This window comes from Synchiropus splendidus, chromosome 1, assembly GCF_027744825.2.
Source record: "Synchiropus splendidus isolate RoL2022-P1 chromosome 1, RoL_Sspl_1.0, whole genome shotgun sequence".
Lineage (NCBI taxonomy): Eukaryota > Metazoa > Chordata > Actinopteri > Syngnathiformes > Callionymidae > Synchiropus > Synchiropus splendidus.
Window position 1 is genome coordinate 71,154,617 of NC_071334.1, and position 15,320 is coordinate 71,169,936.

Below are 15,320 nucleotides of genomic sequence, written 5' to 3' on the forward strand. Positions count from 1 at the left end.
GAGATGAGCCCCATGATGGTGGTGTCGTCCGCAAACTTGATCAGCTTCACAGACTCGTGGCTGGAGGTGGAGCAGCTAGTGTACAGGGAGAAGAGCCATGGAGAGAGAACACAGCCCTGAGGAGACCCGATGCTGAGGGTCCGAGTGTCATCCATCTGCAGAGGGAGTCAGGCACGTCCAGCTGGCGAGGCTTGTCTTCAAGCAGAGCTGGAAGAATTGTGTTAAAGGCAGCGCTGAAGTCTACAAACAGGATCTTTTATCGAAGTTCCTGCAACACAGTCACGCGTCACTGGTCTGCAGGTTCATCCTCGCTAATGAGTGAGATGGACCTGCAGAGTCCACCCGAGCAGCCTTCAGCCGTCCTTGACATGCCTGACTAAATGTCTGCGCCTATTCGTGAATCTGTGCATGCATCCAAAAAGTATTTTCATTTGACAAAATAATACAAAACGTTATAAAAATAAATCATAATAATTGAGGGGTGCCTACACTTGTGAGTCCCACACCGCGGTCACGTGGCCTCCGTGACCCCAACACCATCACGAGAGACTCGCTCAGGACCGGAGCTCAGCTGGAGGCGGGTTCAGCACAGCAGGAAGCTGCTGGTCCGACAGTGGTCCAACACGGAAGCGCTGCAAGATCCATGCTCCCCTGCCGGCAGGTCGCGGGGGCAGCAGCTTGAACAGGCAGCTCCAGACATCCGTCTGACTGAGGGAGCCGGAGACGCTCTCATCTGGGTCAGCTGGCCCGTCCTGCAACACCTGAAGCAGCGGCTCTACTCCGAGTCACCGAGGGAGACGCCTGTCAGCCATCAGTGGCAACTCTTTTCAATCTCCAGCACCTCTGCCCCTCGTGCGAGAACAAGATCCAGCCGTGTGGCCCAGAGACTTCACATGAAGGTGTCGTCGGTGACTGAATGACTGGACGAGCCTCTCTCCAGCAGAGCGTCGCCGCTGCCCTTGGTTGCAGCCGCAGCAGCTGAAGCAAACGGATCGAAACACGCTTTCACACGCGCGTCCTGTCCCGTCACTACCGTCATGTACCCAACCCAAGGCGGCTCTCCGTCTCTATACAGTTGAAACAAGAGACGTCACGTCACAGAAGAACCTCGAGTCCGACTCAGTCAAACGCCCAATAAACGACTCAACTCTGGTGGCTGTGGCATTGAGCTCAACGTCTACATGACTGGAAACACTTGCGGGTCTGTTTCTCCGGCCGCTCTTTGTTTGGACACTGTGGCGCTGCTCCGCGGCCGTAACAGCACTAATATTAAGAAACTCCCCAGTGCGGGACGAGGACCGGAGCCAAGCGACCAGGGGCAGCGGAACCACTGAGCCGGGCCGCGTGTTCCGCACGGACACTTCCTGCGGCGCACACACGCAGCGTGCCCTTGACTTCCTCCTCCGGAGCTGCGCACAGAGGTCAGAGACAGTCGCTGGCTTTCCGAGACGTTGGTGGCGATGGGTCTCCTGCCGGACGAGGCCAAGTGTCTGCCGCCGCCTGGGCTGGTGAACCGCTACTCGGTCCACCTGGGGCTCGCGGGCTGGGCCACGGCGCTGCTCCACAACGTCTTCATGCACCGGCCGGCGCTGCGATCAGGTGTGTTGTGGGACTGTGCGCCCCATCTGCGCGCACTTCCGGCCAGCTCCAGGCCGCGAGAGCAGCGGGGGAGCAGACCCGGGCCTTGTTGTTGTGAAACTGACGGCCGCCACTTGGTTGCGCTCTGCGTCCTGACGCTTCGTGTTAGCACGACGAACGTTCGGAGTTCACCTCGCGCAACGCGTTTCCGGGACGTTTGTCCCAGTGAAAGCCTGCTGTTCCCGTGGGTGAGCGTACGAAACACTGTCCTTGTGAGGTCCGCGTGCCATTGTGTGTGGCTGGTCCCCGCGAGGTGAAGCCTCAGTGTGAGGATGCAGACTCCGTGTGTGTAGGGGGAGAGGCTGGGGAAAGGGTGAAGCCTCACAACAAGAGCGCATGCAGAGGCTGGTGCCCCCGGAGCCCGGTCACTGCTGGGCCCCGGGCCTCCCGGCCTCTGTGTGTGTGTGCTGCGGCGGCGGCGTGCACCTGCCTGACTCTGACCTGTGGTGTGCCCCCCCACTCCCCCTCGTGTTGGCAGGTGTCCACCGGCAGGTGCTGATGTGCTCGGTGGGCTGGTTCCTGGGCTACCACCTCTCCAAGTACGAGACTTACACCTACGCCAAGCGGGACCGGGTCATCAGGGAGTACGTGAGGCAGCACCCCGAGCGCTTCCCGCCGCAGGGTGAGTCCCTCCCCCACACGGCCTTTATTGAGCTGAGTTTTCCTTCCATCTCCCCCGTTTCTTTTATCCTTTATTTCACAGTGTGTGAGTTCATCCATCTGCTCATCTCTCTCTCTCCCCCCCACAGACAAAAAGACTTTGGCGGAGATCGTGGAGCCCTTCCATCCCATCCGCTAGCCGCGAGCCGTAAATAATGTAAATAATAAATGTGTTCTGAAGAGACGCCAGTGAGTCTGCGCCAGCTTTTATTGGGGCTCTGCCGACGTGACGTGACGTGTCCTCTACTCGGAGAAGCCGATGATGTCCATGTAGCGCTGCGTCAGGCTCCGGCTGGCGTCGGTCAGCGTGCTCATGACGGAGAAGAGTCCTCTCAGGTGGAAGCGGAAGAGCCGCTCGGGGTCCGAGTCCAGCAGCGTCTCCAGCGTCTTGCTCGTGGCGGCCTGCTCCTCCAGAGGCACCAGGCCGCTCTCCACCGTGTTCCTGACGGCCTTCAGCATCAGGAAGGTGTCGTACAGGTCCCGGCCGGCCTCGGGTTCCGAGCCGGAGCCGTCCCAGGGGACGTCCCTCAGCAGGCTGGGCAGCAGGACCGTCTGCTCCATGAGGCCGATGATGGCGCTGTACCTCTTGAGGGCCAGCGGCAGGCTCTTCCTGTGGACCCTGGCGTCGACCATGTTGCTGCGCTGCGGCCGCTGGCTCCACTGCTGCTCTATATATATGCAGCGGCCTGAGCGCCGCGTTACGTAACCTGCTCGCCTGATGCGCCGCTCTTATCTCCAAACACCTGCACTAGAGTGAACCTGCGGCGGATCATTCACCCGCCGGCTTCGCTGCCGACCTTGGTGTTTCCTATGTTCGCGGCTGAGGTCACGTCGGGCCGGCGGTCGCGGCGTCCGCCGCAGATCTGGCCGAGAGTCACCTCGGCTCGAGGCTGAGAGGGGGCGGAGCTCCAGCAGATCGCAACACCAGAGGATGTGGGACCAGATGGTGGAGAAGAGAGCGAAAAGCAACTGAACACAAATAGAGCTGAGCCAGAGGACTGACCGCTGGCTTCCTCACCAGCTGTGCAGTGACTCCCAGGAGAGACTGGGCTCGGGGGAAGCCTGAAACATCAGCTCACCTGCTGTAATGCAGCTGACTGAACCTCCCACCGATGGGGGGGCGGGGCTTGAGTGACAGACAGGATCCTTGTCTTGTGAAAGAAAGTCTGTTTAAGCATCTCTCTCAGGCCTCTGGCAGCCTGCAGGTGAGGAGCTGTAAACACACACACACGGACGGATCGTCTCAGGTAAACTGAAGTTCAACCCCTCTGGTTCTGCTTTGAACTTTAGATGGAGGAACACCAAACACCACCAAGGTTTTGTTGCCTTCTCTTGCTTGTGGGTTCAGAGTGAATATAGAAAACAGCAGTACAATACATGGATGTGTTCAGTTATTTATGGGGGGAAATCAAGTTTTGTAAAAATAGCTTTCATTTGACAAACCATCTGGTCAATACCAACGACGGCCGTGGCCACACAGGGCTGCAGATCTCGGTTGGAGCTGGTGTTGCCACGACACAGCGCACGTCTCGGTCCAGTGAGGGCGGGGACCGAGACTCGCTGGGGTCCAGGCACAGTCCTCGGAGCGCCCCATGCAGACCTGGCTCTGGGTCTTGATCCGACAGGCCCTGCCCTTGAAACGTCCTTGACCTCCCGCGTCACCCTCGCACAGCTTCCAAACACTGTCTCCAGGTCATTCGAGTCTTGCGTGTTGCTCCGGTCAGATCTTCACCGACCTCCAGAGCTGGCCACCAAAACACATGCTTCTCATGAGGAACATTAAAATCACAGCACTGATGACTAGGTTTCTTTTTTTTCCTTTGAAGTCTTGAAGATGCGGTTGAGTCGTGTGTGACTGGGACTGGTTTGCAGCGGCGGTGGGCGTGGCTTCTCGGGGAAGTGGGGTACGTGGTCGGGAAAACGTAGGAGGAAGGGAAGGTTTGTCTTTTCGCTGACTCGGCAGCGGCTCCGGGAGGAGGCGGGTCCCAGCTGCGAGACCTTCCTCTGGCTGTAAGGCTTTGAGCCGGCAGACGACTGGCTCCATCTCTGCTCAGTTGACTTTCTTCTTCTGTCCCAGCAGAATGATCTCCAGCACGTGCGTCAGGTCCATCATCTTGGTGAGCATGTCCATGATGTCGGGGTGCTCCCGGGCCCCGCTGATGAACTCCTCCAGGGTCAGCTCGCCTGAGGGACACAGACAGAGCGGGTCACGCCTCGGACTCTCACCCTCACCTGAGGCTCAGGGGGACCAGGTCCCACCAAGCACGGCCGTCACTGAGCCAGAGCTGCCACCCACAGCTGCCTGCTGGAGGAGAGGAGAAGGTCCGCTCTCAGCTGCGCGCTGCTCATGTGTGGAGTTCAAAATGAAAAATAAAAGCTTGGAATTGTATGGATTCTTTACACATTTGTTCAACTGAATCCTCATGTCATATATTCATGGTATATATCTCCAGAATCTTCCGACACAACAAGTCGACTGAGTCTAGTCAGTGAAGTCACATGACAGCACTGAGGTGTGCGCTGGCCGTCAAAGAACTTGAAGCAACTTTGACAAACATGGCTCCTTTCTCACACGGATGGATGAGGCTCCTGAACCCGTCTGTGGTGAGAGTGACTTTTGTCTTCTGTGAGCGAGCGCTCCTCATGGAACAGTGAGCTCCAGTGAAGAAGGAACAGGTCTCTTCTCCACTGACTCCACACTTCATCTCCTCAGCTGACTAGCGTCTTCTCTCTGTGGTCTGAAACCCGACCGTCCTCTCTCCTCTGCGTGACTCCGCCCCCCAACATTTGAAGAGAAAGCAGCTCCTCAACATCAGCCAGCTCCAATAGTTCCCTTCAGATGGCAGCTCTTCCAGTTGCTCTTCCTTCCACGCTGTGGATGTAGCGCCGTCACTGGGCGCACGCTGCAGCGGAGGACAGGGAGGAAACACGCGGTGATATTTTCGTGCGCTGCGATTGTATCAGCTGTGCACAATTGTGCACACGCGTAGCCGAGAGGGACCGTTGATTAGAGGGAACCTTGGTCTTGACTCAGATGATGAGGCTGGACCAACCAGCGCCCCCTGGCTGAAGTAAGAGCAGGTGTCACCAAGGCTCACAGCTCTGTCGTGAGGAGCTCAGAACAGGTTCCTGACTGAAGAGCCTGGGGCCTGCCGCCTGTGATGGGGTGAAGCTGAGGAGGCTCTCCCGGCACAGAGCTTCACGCTGGCCGCGTCTGGACTGACAGAAGGACGGCGTGTTCAGCTGCAGCTGGACTCCACTCTGAGGAGGTCAGGCCGCGTGCTACCGTGCGTGACCACCGGGGGGCGCTGTGACACGAGCGCTGGCGCAGCTCACCTTCTCCGTTGACGTCGATCTTCTCGTAGATGAGCGTGACGATCTCCTCCGGCGGGATGTCGTAGCTGCGTGTGATGTCCTGGATGGCCTGCCGTGACATCACAGAACACAAAGCCTCCCAGTCAAGATTGGGGTCGGGTCCCGAATTAGCGGCGAGATTAGGTAACGGCCGGGATTACCGGCGAGCTGACTAATCCGCCGAGATTCAGGGAGACCACGCACCTTGAAGATGGTCTCCAGCTCCTCCTTGTCGATCTTGCCGTTGCCGTCCTGGTCGAAGAGCTTGAAGTACCACTTGAGCTTCTGGTTGATCTCGCCCTTCAGCAGCAGGCTGATGGCGGCGATGTACTCCACGAAGTCGATGTAGCCGTCCTGCCAGCAGAAGATGCCTCAGGCTGAAGGAGCCCGCTCCTCACCCGCCTCCCTCTCTCCCCGTGGCCACTCACCCCGTCCATGTCGAAGGTGTAGAAGACCTGGTCCACGTAGCTGCTGGCCTCCTCCGTCATGCCGTTCATCTCCAGCATGGCCTTCAGCTCGAACAGCGTGATGAGCCCCGACGGAGACTCCCTCATGAACTTGGTGTACCAGTGGTGCATGTCCTCCTCCAGGATGTCGTCCAGGTTGGAGTTGTGGGCGCCCATTCTTCTGCCCCGGCGGCGGCGAAGCTCGGACGGAGACCGAAGTGAGCTCCGGCGGGAACCTTCAGCTCTGACCGCGCTAAGCTCTAAGTCCAGGGAGGACCAAAGAGGACATAAGGCCTTAATGAGATAAGCAGCGAGTCTTCCCAGAAGATCGGAACCTGGCGTGCACACGGCGGGGGAGTGGGTGGGGGGAGTGATTGTGCAACTCTGACGCCGCGGCCCTGAGGCCACTCCCCTCCGCTGCTGCTTCATCACACCTGCTCTCACTCCTGAGCCCTGTGTTCCTCTCACCAGCCTGAACACCTCACACATGTGGCTCCCAGCTGGGTCTGGAGCGCTTGTTTCTGACTGTGGACTTGAGCTCAGCAGAGCTGTGGGCTGCTGAGCGCCACCCCCCTCCCCGGAGAGAGTCGCAGCAGGTGTCCAGGGACTTCAAATGTCACTTTTGTGCAGCCCAACAACAGGATTTTTAAGCAGGGAACTTTATATATTGCTGTTTGTTCAGACGGCAACTCCTGCTCAGAACAACAGGGAGTGGCTCATGTTACGCAAACAAACATGCACTACTAAGCACAAGTGAAAAGAACGGGTGCTTTTTCTCTTTAACAGCCTGAAACAGTGCGATACACGAGTGGAGACTGCGACTGCTGAACACTTGATTCAACGCAGCTGGAGTTTCCTAGTGGCTCACACTGGGACACTGGATGCCATTTCAGACTCCCTGTCTGTTACGGAGGGAGAAGACTTTCAGTCCAGACAGCCACCTGAAGCCTGGACCGATGATGGCACACGGCGGGCCAGTTGAAGGCCGGCGTCGAGCGCGAGCGGGCCGGAGCGGCGTCGAGCGCGAGCGGGCCGGAGCGAGGAGCGGCGTCGAGCGCGAGCGGGCCGGAGCGAGGAGCGGCGTCGAGCGCGAGCGAGCCGGAGCGGCGTCGAGCGCGAGCGGGCCGGAGCGAGGAGCGGCGTCGAGCGCGAGCGGGCCGGAGCGAGGAGCGCAGGGAGAGGCTTTTCTCCTGCCAACTGGAAACAAGGACCCTGTGGTGCGTGACCGTGTGTGACCGAGGCTCAGGTCAGCTCCAAGGTCAGGACTCTTGAAATGAGTCTGAGAGTGAGCCACTGAAACAAGGTTCAAAGACTGAAAATGAGTCTCGGTATCAAGAACCTGGAGACCAGACTCAAGGCCTGCACGTGAGCTGAGGTCAAATCGGCCTCCAGCAAAAAAGCACGTGACGTGACCAAGGCCGTTGCTATGGTGACATCCCTGGCCCGCTCCCGCCAGCCGGACGCTGGCATGTCCCGCAGTGAAGCGGGAACCATCTCGGCTGCGTCCCAGCACACAGTGAAGCCAGCAGCTCTTCACCTCACCCTCTCCAGTGCAGACGACAGGACTCCCGCCCGTCACCTCACGCCTCTGGCTCCTGGTTGATTAGGGCCTCCACCTCCACCACCTCCACAGAGGCGTGGAGCTTCACGCCTCTGTGAGGACCACCGTGTTGTGGGCTGCTTCAGAGGGAAGGCCTCGGCTGACGGGTCCGTCCTCCCTCAGGAGTCCCACAGAGACGTGGCCTCCACCCTCCTGTCTCATGTTCGGCCCGCGAGCCAGACCCTGACCATCAGGCGAGTCTTGGGGCTGACCCGGGGTGGGTCACCGGCGGCTCCCAGTTTTCTGGGTGGTTCCACGTCGCGTGTGCGGAAAGCGTCATGAGAGAGGAGGTGCGCACGATCATGTTCCGGTGACCTCTGACCCGCCCACTGACCGAGACGCTGCCTCCAGGAACCTGGCTATCAGAGCTCAGCGGGCTAAATCTGGCGGTAAGAAGATTAGCGCCGGCGAAGCGTTACGTCACAGCAGGCAGACGTGGCTGGACACGCCGAGCGAGGCGTGTCCCGGGTCCAACGCCAACTCAGGCGCGGCGACCTCAGGGAGTGACGTCACGCCGACTGCAGCCCCCTCTAGTGTCCAGAGTTGGTTTGAAAAAAGAAAAAACAAGTTTGATGTCTGAACTGTTTGGTACGGAGCCCCGACCAAACAGAAGTTTTGCGAGATCTCGCGATACCAGTTTGAAGTGACGTGCGACGACTTGTCCGAGGGAAGGTCTCACTGAGTTGGAGTTGTAAAATATGAGGCCAGACAGTCCGTGGTGTTGCTCGTCCTCGTCTTCTCGCAGCACAGTCAATACATTTGAACGGCGTGTTGTAGCGCCTGCTGGTCGGAGACAACAGCCGCTCCGCAGTTTAGTTTCTTCTTTTTATTTCACCCAAACACGGTGTACTGTAGTGGTCTGGTGGTAGAAAGCAGCGCAGCTCCTGGCTCTCCTCAACAAGCCCAGAACAAACCCCAGAAGTCTGTCTCAGCCGCTGCCTCACTCGCCTGCCTCACCTGAACGCTTGAAGGAACAGGAGCATTAACCCGGGACGGCACAGTATTGTTGTTGTAGTTTTCAACTTGTCATGTTGGTGTTTCATTTATTGAAAAGATCTCAGTGTTTCATGAGGGGCAACAGATGGAGGCGGCGGCGGCGGCGGCGGCGGTGCCACCAGCAGGCAGGCGTGAGCAGCGCGCTGGTCCAGTCCAGCACAGGGAAGCGGTCCGCAGTAGTACACGCCACAGAGGCGCGTCTCACGACAGCCTGAGGGAGGAGGGCTCCACCTGCAGGCCGGGCTGCTCCCACAGGAACTGCCTGAGGACGTTGTAGATCATCTCCCGGCTCAGGGTGAACCTCCTCAGCTGAGCCTGCTGAGCCTCCGGCATCAGGAACTTGAGTCGGAACTCTGCCACCGCCGGGTCCTCCCTGTCAGGAGACAGCGCTGCTGAGCCGGGGTCGGGCGCGGGAAGGCGGGGGCTCTCACCTGAGGGGGGCCACCTCCGCCGAGGAGAAGTAGCGTCCCAGAGCAGGCGAGGACTTGTACAGCGCCTCCAGCTGCGGCAGAAGAGCACACGACGGGTTACAGCCAGCGCAGCCAGTCCAAGCCTGTCCTGACTCTCACCTGCTCCTGCAGCCTGGGCCTCAGCGCTCGGCTCTGGTTGGCGGCGGGACTCTCCATCCGGAAGCTTCCGTTGAACAGGCGCGAGACGTTGAAGGCGGAGGCGTCGAACCCCTCGTCCTTGTCCCGGTACACCACTGAGGAGAGGCGCGAGAGCTGAGCTCACACCCAGGTCACGGCGGGACGCCAGTCGCCGACACGTACGTGAGCACAAGACCAGCGAGATGAGGACGACGGCCACGATGAGCAGCAGGATGAAGATGAGGATCATCCACATGCGGAACTTCCAGAAAACCACTTCATTCAGCTCCTCCTTGACCCGACACACCTTGCTCCCCTGGCGACGCCGTCGGAGCAGCCATGTCACATCCAGGGACCGGAGAGAGCAGACGTCAGTCTTTCCACACTCATGACACCAACGTCCACACCAGGTCACGACACCACACCAGGTCACGGCACCACACCAGGTCACGACACGGGAGGTCACAGCACTCGACATGAGGTCACGACACCAGGTCACGACACCACACCAGGTCACGACACCACACCAGGTCACGACACCAAGTCACGGCACGGGAGGTCACAGCACTCTACACGAGGTCACCACATGACATGAGGTCATAACACAAGGTGATGACACTGGACATGAGGTCACCACATGACATGAGGTCATAACACAAGGTGATGACACTGGACATGAGGTCACCACATGACATGAGGTCATAACACAAGGTGATGACACTGGACATGAGGTCACCACATGACATGAGGTCATAACACAAGGTGATGACACTGGACATGAGGTCACCACATGACATGAGGTCATAACACAAGGTGATGACACTGGACATGAGGTCACCACATGACATGAAGTCACCACACTCTACACGAGGTCACCACATGACAACGGATCCACACAGACGGCCTGCGACAAAGTCACCTTGATTTACGGGTCACATGAGGCACAGCTCCACACACAGGTCACCGGTGGAGTGACCTGTGTGTGGAGAGCAACAACACAATCCACGAGTCATGAAGCAGTGAAGCCTCCAGGTCCCACTCCAGCTCACCTGACACACACACACACACACACACTCACAGTGTTGACAAACGTTGGCCGGGACAATGGCCTCCCTGTGGGACCACAGATGAGGAGCAACGTGGCGGCGCCAATATTGACGCACTCTAATATTTGAGGATTATCAGCTGACATTCACCAGATTAACAGTGCCTCACAGGAGAGAGTCCCTTCAAGAGCGAGTCACTTTAGGAGCGAGTCACTTCAGGAGCGAGTCACTTTAGGAGCGAGTCACTTCAGGAGCGAGTCACTTTAGGAGCGAGTCACTTTAGGACCGAGTCACTTCAGGAGAGAGTCACTTCAGGAGTGAGTCACTTCAGGAGCGAGTCCCTTCAAGAGCGAGTCACTTCAAGAGCGAGTCACTTCAAGAGCGAGTCACTTTAGGAGCGAGTCACTTCAGGAGCGAGTCACTTTAGGAGCGAGTCACTTCAGGAGCGAGTCACTTTAGGAGCGAGTCACTTCAGGAGCGAGTCACTTTAGGACCGAGTCACTTCAGGAGTGAGTCACTTCAGGAGCGAGTCCCTTCAAGAGCGAGTCACTTCAAGAGTGAGTCACTTTAGGAGAGAGTCCCTTCAGGAAGTCGCTGGGCTGAAGTGGGCGGAGACTCTGACTAGCTCGCGGCGGCGCTAGCCTGAAGCCGACCTCCGACCTCCTGCGCAGGGCCAAGTCACGGCGCGACCCGCAGCGAGCTGAGGCGTGTTCAAACCTTCTCTGGACTGTACTTGTGAGTCGAGCGACGCTCCGGCTCCACGAGTCGCTGGTCTCCGCTGCTGTCCTGCGCAGACAGAGTCAGGTGAGGCCGGTCGCCGTGGAGACAGCAGGTGGACGCAGGCTCACCTTCAGCATCTGGTCCTGCTCCGTGGCAGCGCCGGCCTGCAAGAGAGTCCAGAGCCAGTCAGCTGTCAGGACCTGGGCCCGAGGTTCGCCAACACGCGACTGGATCCAAACTCAGAGGCCATAGGAACCACGCGCGTCTGCAGTCAGGTTGGACGCGCGGCCACGTGACCCCTGACCTGCTGTCCGAGGTGTGGGCCGGTGACGTCACGGAGTCGCCTCCAGATTGTGTCAAACAAGCCCCCGGAAGTAGCCCGCGGGGGCGCGCCTCCTAGGAACAGAACCCACTCTGCGCGTTTTAGCGCCCCAACCCTCGTCAGGCGCGAGGCGAGGCCGGACTCACCGGGTCGGGTTCGTGTCCGTTGCTCATGATCGCGTCCCGGTTGGGCGGGCTCCGTGCCCTCGGCTTCGAACCCGGAAGTGTCTCAGCACCGCAGCAGGTCCGTGGCTGGCTTCGTCTGGCTCGGTTCCGCTGCCTGTGGGCCACTGGTCCGGCAGGTGAGGCTCCAGGTTTGGGTGAAGTGGCGGGGGGGGGGCCTGACTCCAGGCTCCAGGCTCCACCTGTGACGTCGCGCTCAAACCACCTGTGGGAGGTGCCTCGAGTCCAAGAACGCAACACTGAAGTCGCGTTCCGCCCCCGACAAGTGCCGAGTGAAGCCGAGTCAGAGGGTGGGTGCAGTGCTCGGTGACGAACACCAGGGGGAGACAGCGCTGAACCACCGCCATCCAGACCCCGTCAGCGTCACACGAGAAGCCGCGGGGGCCACACCACGTGACCAGTGGCGGCCCTGTTGTCTCCTGTTGTTTGGAGACTGCTTTCTGCTGCGTTGTTGAAGGACGGACTTGAGCCAGTGAGGGCTGAACGCCGACCGAGTGACGGAGAGCAGAACCCTGGAGCGGCTTCAGGTCCGACGCGCTTCAAAACACGTGCGGGGCCCCACCACAGAGCGCGGGAGTCAGGACAAGTGGGAAACACAAGAGTTTATTTGACATGTGCAGCGCCACCTAGCTCGTGTCAAGCCTGGAGAAGTGGCGCCGTGCTGCCTTCACTGACCCTCGGCAACATGGCGCCTGGGGCCCGGACGGGACGGGACGGGACGAGAGGAGGACGCCAAACCCTCGCCCGGGACGATGACATCATCGCGAACAAAGCTGACGGCGCCAAGGCACAGAGGTTCCTCCTGCCGCCCAGGCTCCAGCACGCTGCTCCTTCTGCTGGTCCTCCATCGCGTCTTCAGCAGGTCACAGTTGGCAGCCGCTGGCCTCCTCCTGGCTGCCCGCACCCTCCTCCTCCTCCTCCTCCTCCACCCCTCCTTCCTCCTCCTCCTCCACCCCTCCTTCCTCCTCCTGGCTGCCCGCATCCTCCTCCTCCTCCTCCACCCCTCCTTCCTCCTCCTCCTCCCTCACCTCCTCCTCCCCCCCTCCTTCCTCCTCCTCCCTCACCTCCTCCTCCCCCCCTCCTTCCTCCTCCTCCCCCCCTCCTTCCTCCTCCATCAGACCCTGGCTCGTCTCCTCCAGCTTCTTCTCCGAGGGCTCACAGTCTCTCTCCTCCTCCTCCTCCTCCTCGGGGGAGTGGAACCCAGCACCTTGCTCTCCGTCCTCCAGAGGCGACTCCTCTCCCGACGACCTGCGGTGCTTGCGGCTCGGCAGGCGCCTCTTGAAGGACAGCCGCGCTCGAGTCTGAGGGGAGGAGGAGATCGGGGTGAGCCTGGGAAGCTCCACCCTCTGAGGCCGGTGAGCGTGAGGCTCTAATCCCCGGCCCGATTATCTGCTGCTGAGGTGGCAGACGTCAGCCGGGCCCAGGGCCACGTGGTGGGACGCACCTTGTTGAAGCTGGGCAGCGGGGCGCCCCCTGGAGGGCTGCCGAAGCCCGCGGCGGCCTCCTCCTCCTCGCTGGACGGGCTGAGCGGGGCCGGCGGCGGCAGCAGGGCGGTGGGCGACAGGGCCAGGTTGGCCTGCAGGGGGCAGAAGAGAGGAGCGTGAGGGGGGGCCCGCGACCCCGGGGCCCGCTCCCATCCTACCTGCACAGGGGAGAAGAAGAGCAGGGAGAAGCGGCAGCCCTTCTGTCCCATGGCTGCCGGCGTGTGAGCAGCCGCCTCAGCTCACCAGCGGCTTAATCTGAGCCGATCACACAGGCCCCGCCCCTTCCCCCGCCCCCACTCACCTGAAGCCTCTCGATCAGCGGCGAGCTCTTGGTCTTGACCTTGAAGCGGGTGGGAGACAGCGGCGCCCGGGAGGCGGCTGGACTCACCCCAGGCTCGGCCTCCTCCTGGCTCCGGCTCAGCTGCAGGGACGCCGGCGCCTTCCTGCGGCGCTGAGGGAGAGAAGGGAGCGTCAGACCCGCCAGCGCCCGCCGCCATCATGTGACCGCAGGCCGCCACCATGGTGTTGACTTGGTGGTGCGACGTTGCACCTGTCGCTTCCTGTTTCTCCCTACAGGAAGCGAGGTCACCGAACCGACGCCAGCGGACAGTGGTTGTTGGCGCTGTTGTGTGACAGGAAGCCCTCAACGCTTCAAGACTTCCTGAAGTTTCCGTCGACTCTGCGTCTCAGTGCACGTGCGGCCAGAGAGGAAGCAGGAAGTGACCCGCCTCCCTCGCAGGTGGCGCTTCCCCCACGGTGGGTGTCACTTAACGTAGCCGTGAGAGTCACGATGCGACCTGAGCGAGCTGCTGCCAGCAGGAGGCGCCAAACTACAGCAGAGAAATAACAAGTGACGCCAGCGGAGCCCTGTTGGGGGGCGGGGGGACAGTCGTGAGGGGGGGACAGTCGTGAGGGGGCAGACGCCTGCTCCCCCTCCCTCCCAGAAGCCTTCGTGTGACCCGTCTTGACTGACAGCTCTCAGTGGGTCAGGACCCGCCCACTCCTGACTCTCCAGCTCTTATCAGTTGGGGGGGCGGGGGGAGCTATTTCTGGTGCTGGAGCCTGGGAACACGTTGTGGGAGAGACACTCCCCGGATAGCTGGGACCCTGCAGCCTCGACTCTGCTGCCATGTATGGAGGGGCCCTCCAGCGACCCCCCCTGACCCCAGCTCACAGTCGTGTCAGCCAGTTCCTCGTGAGGTCCACCCTTCCTGGACAGGAGGCCCCGGCTCAGACCCAAGGCTTCTGGACCTGCTCCGGCCCTGCTGCCCCCGCGACCCGGCCCCAGAGAAGAGGAGGGGCCAGGTGTTTGAGAGGCTGGGGAAAGTGTCTCTGTCCTCGTGAGGCCCAACGTTGGGGAGAGTCTTGCTGGTCCCCACAAGGTTCAGTCTGAATTGGAGGGTTCACACTCCAAAATAAGTGGGCCAGAGAGGTCCCCACAAGGACGGTGTGGTGTGGTCCTGGCGTCACCGCAGCGCAGGCCCATCACATGAGCTCTGTCGTCACGGCGACGGCAACACAGTCAGGTGTCTGAACTGACTGGGCCAGCCCCCCGGCGCCGTCACCACGGCGACGCGAGCGCCATCATCACTCCCCTGCTTCAGAGAGGTTGTGCTCCGGGTCACATGACTGAAGCCGCTGAGGCAGCAGGTTGAGCAACAATGTTGTGAAACACAAACTTCCTTCTGCTTCCTGAAGAGAGGCGTCGCCGGTCACATGACGCTGTGGGAGGAGACGAGGGGCCCCGCCCCCCCAGGCCGGGCACACGCAGCCCCCCGTCGCCACGACGACCGAGACGCGCTGTAGTTACGGGGATGACATCATCAAGCGTCCACGCCATGTTGCCCTGACTCGTCAGAATCGGGTGAGCAGAACGGACTCTATGGCATCACGAGGACCGTCGCTGTGCCACGCTGCCGACCGCGTCAAACCCGGTCACGGGTCCGAGCGGCTCAGGCCTGGCACCACAGCGCCCTCTGGTGGAAGTCACAATCACACAGACATGAAACTGGAGAGAAGTGTGACTCGTTTCCTCTCCGACCTGCAGCGTGGAAGAAACCAGAAGTGGCACCAGCTTCAGGCGTGTGGCGGCGGCGAGGCGGAAGTGACAGTTTGGCGGTCGAGTCCTCGGCCATGTGCTGACCCCTCCCCACACCCCTCTCGCTGCTGTGACTCGCACGGCTGCTCAAGTCAAAGAAGAGCCAGTTACCTCCATCCTGGGCGACGCCTGGTCCTGCTGCGGCGGCGACGGCGACGTGAAGTCACGGCGAGGAGCGGCTGCCTGT

The 15,320-nt window shown here is 60.5% G+C and overlaps 5 protein-coding genes across 6 annotated transcripts in view; 1 reads left to right on the plus strand and 4 right to left on the minus strand.

Annotated features, from left to right (window-relative positions):
* Window positions 1-1,370: 1,370 nt before the first annotated feature.
* ndufc2 (NADH:ubiquinone oxidoreductase subunit C2) lies at window positions 1,371-2,940 on the plus strand. Its single transcript, XM_053846335.1, has 3 exons — window positions 1,371-1,599; window positions 2,117-2,260; window positions 2,388-2,940. Exons 1-3 carry the CDS (start codon window positions 1,461-1,463, stop codon window positions 2,435-2,437), a joined length of 333 nt encoding a protein of 110 aa, XP_053702310.1. The 5' UTR covers window positions 1,371-1,460; the 3' UTR covers window positions 2,438-2,940.
* Window positions 2,455-3,230, minus strand: thrsp (thyroid hormone responsive). The gene has a single exon (XM_053846199.1). The coding sequence runs from the start codon at window positions 2,929-2,931 to the stop codon at window positions 2,542-2,544; it is 390 nt and encodes a 129-aa protein (XP_053702174.1). The 5' UTR covers window positions 2,932-3,230; the 3' UTR covers window positions 2,455-2,541.
* Window positions 3,231-3,676: 446 nt separating this feature from the next.
* Window positions 3,677-6,376, minus strand: guca1c (guanylate cyclase activator 1C). Its single transcript, XM_053845505.1, has 4 exons — window positions 6,081-6,376; window positions 5,857-6,006; window positions 5,635-5,722; window positions 3,677-4,482 (listed from the first exon to the last, which is right to left on the minus strand). Exons 1-4 carry the CDS (start codon window positions 6,273-6,275, stop codon window positions 4,349-4,351), a joined length of 567 nt encoding a protein of 188 aa, XP_053701480.1. The 5' UTR covers window positions 6,276-6,376; the 3' UTR covers window positions 3,677-4,348.
* A 1,220-nt stretch (window positions 6,377-7,596) lies between these two features.
* On the minus strand, window positions 7,597-12,489 carry LOC128766849 (TPA-induced transmembrane protein homolog). Of its 2 annotated transcripts, XM_053878311.1 has the most exons (7): window positions 11,516-12,489; window positions 11,176-11,211; window positions 11,045-11,113; window positions 9,465-9,597; window positions 9,264-9,397; window positions 9,126-9,196; window positions 7,601-9,067 (listed from the first exon to the last, which is right to left on the minus strand). In XM_053878311.1, exons 1-7 carry the CDS (start codon window positions 11,540-11,542, stop codon window positions 8,896-8,898), a joined length of 642 nt encoding a protein of 213 aa, XP_053734286.1. In that variant the 5' UTR covers window positions 11,543-12,489; the 3' UTR covers window positions 7,601-8,895. The 2 variants fall into 2 exon arrangements, with proteins under 2 accessions (XP_053734276.1, XP_053734286.1); XM_053878301.1 differs by lacking the exons at window positions 11,045-11,113; window positions 11,176-11,211; window positions 11,516-12,489 and having other exon boundaries at window positions 7,597-9,067; window positions 9,465-11,038.
* Window positions 12,188-15,320, minus strand: part of zgc:153184 (uncharacterized protein LOC751652 homolog) — a 3,137-nt gene continuing 4 nt past the window's right edge. The window contains exons 1-5 of the mRNA XM_053881285.1: window positions 15,245-15,320; window positions 13,337-13,486; window positions 12,996-13,127; window positions 12,642-12,852; window positions 12,188-12,243 (exon numbers count right to left, since the gene is read on the minus strand). The exon at window positions 15,245-15,320 is cut by the window's right edge and continues 4 nt beyond it. Of these exons, the coding sequence (XP_053737260.1) occupies window positions 12,188-12,243; window positions 12,642-12,852; window positions 12,996-13,127; window positions 13,337-13,486; window positions 15,245-15,250 (555 nt within the window). The 5' untranslated portion in view covers window positions 15,251-15,320. The remainder of the gene's footprint in view (window positions 12,244-12,641; window positions 12,853-12,995; window positions 13,128-13,336; window positions 13,487-15,244) is intronic.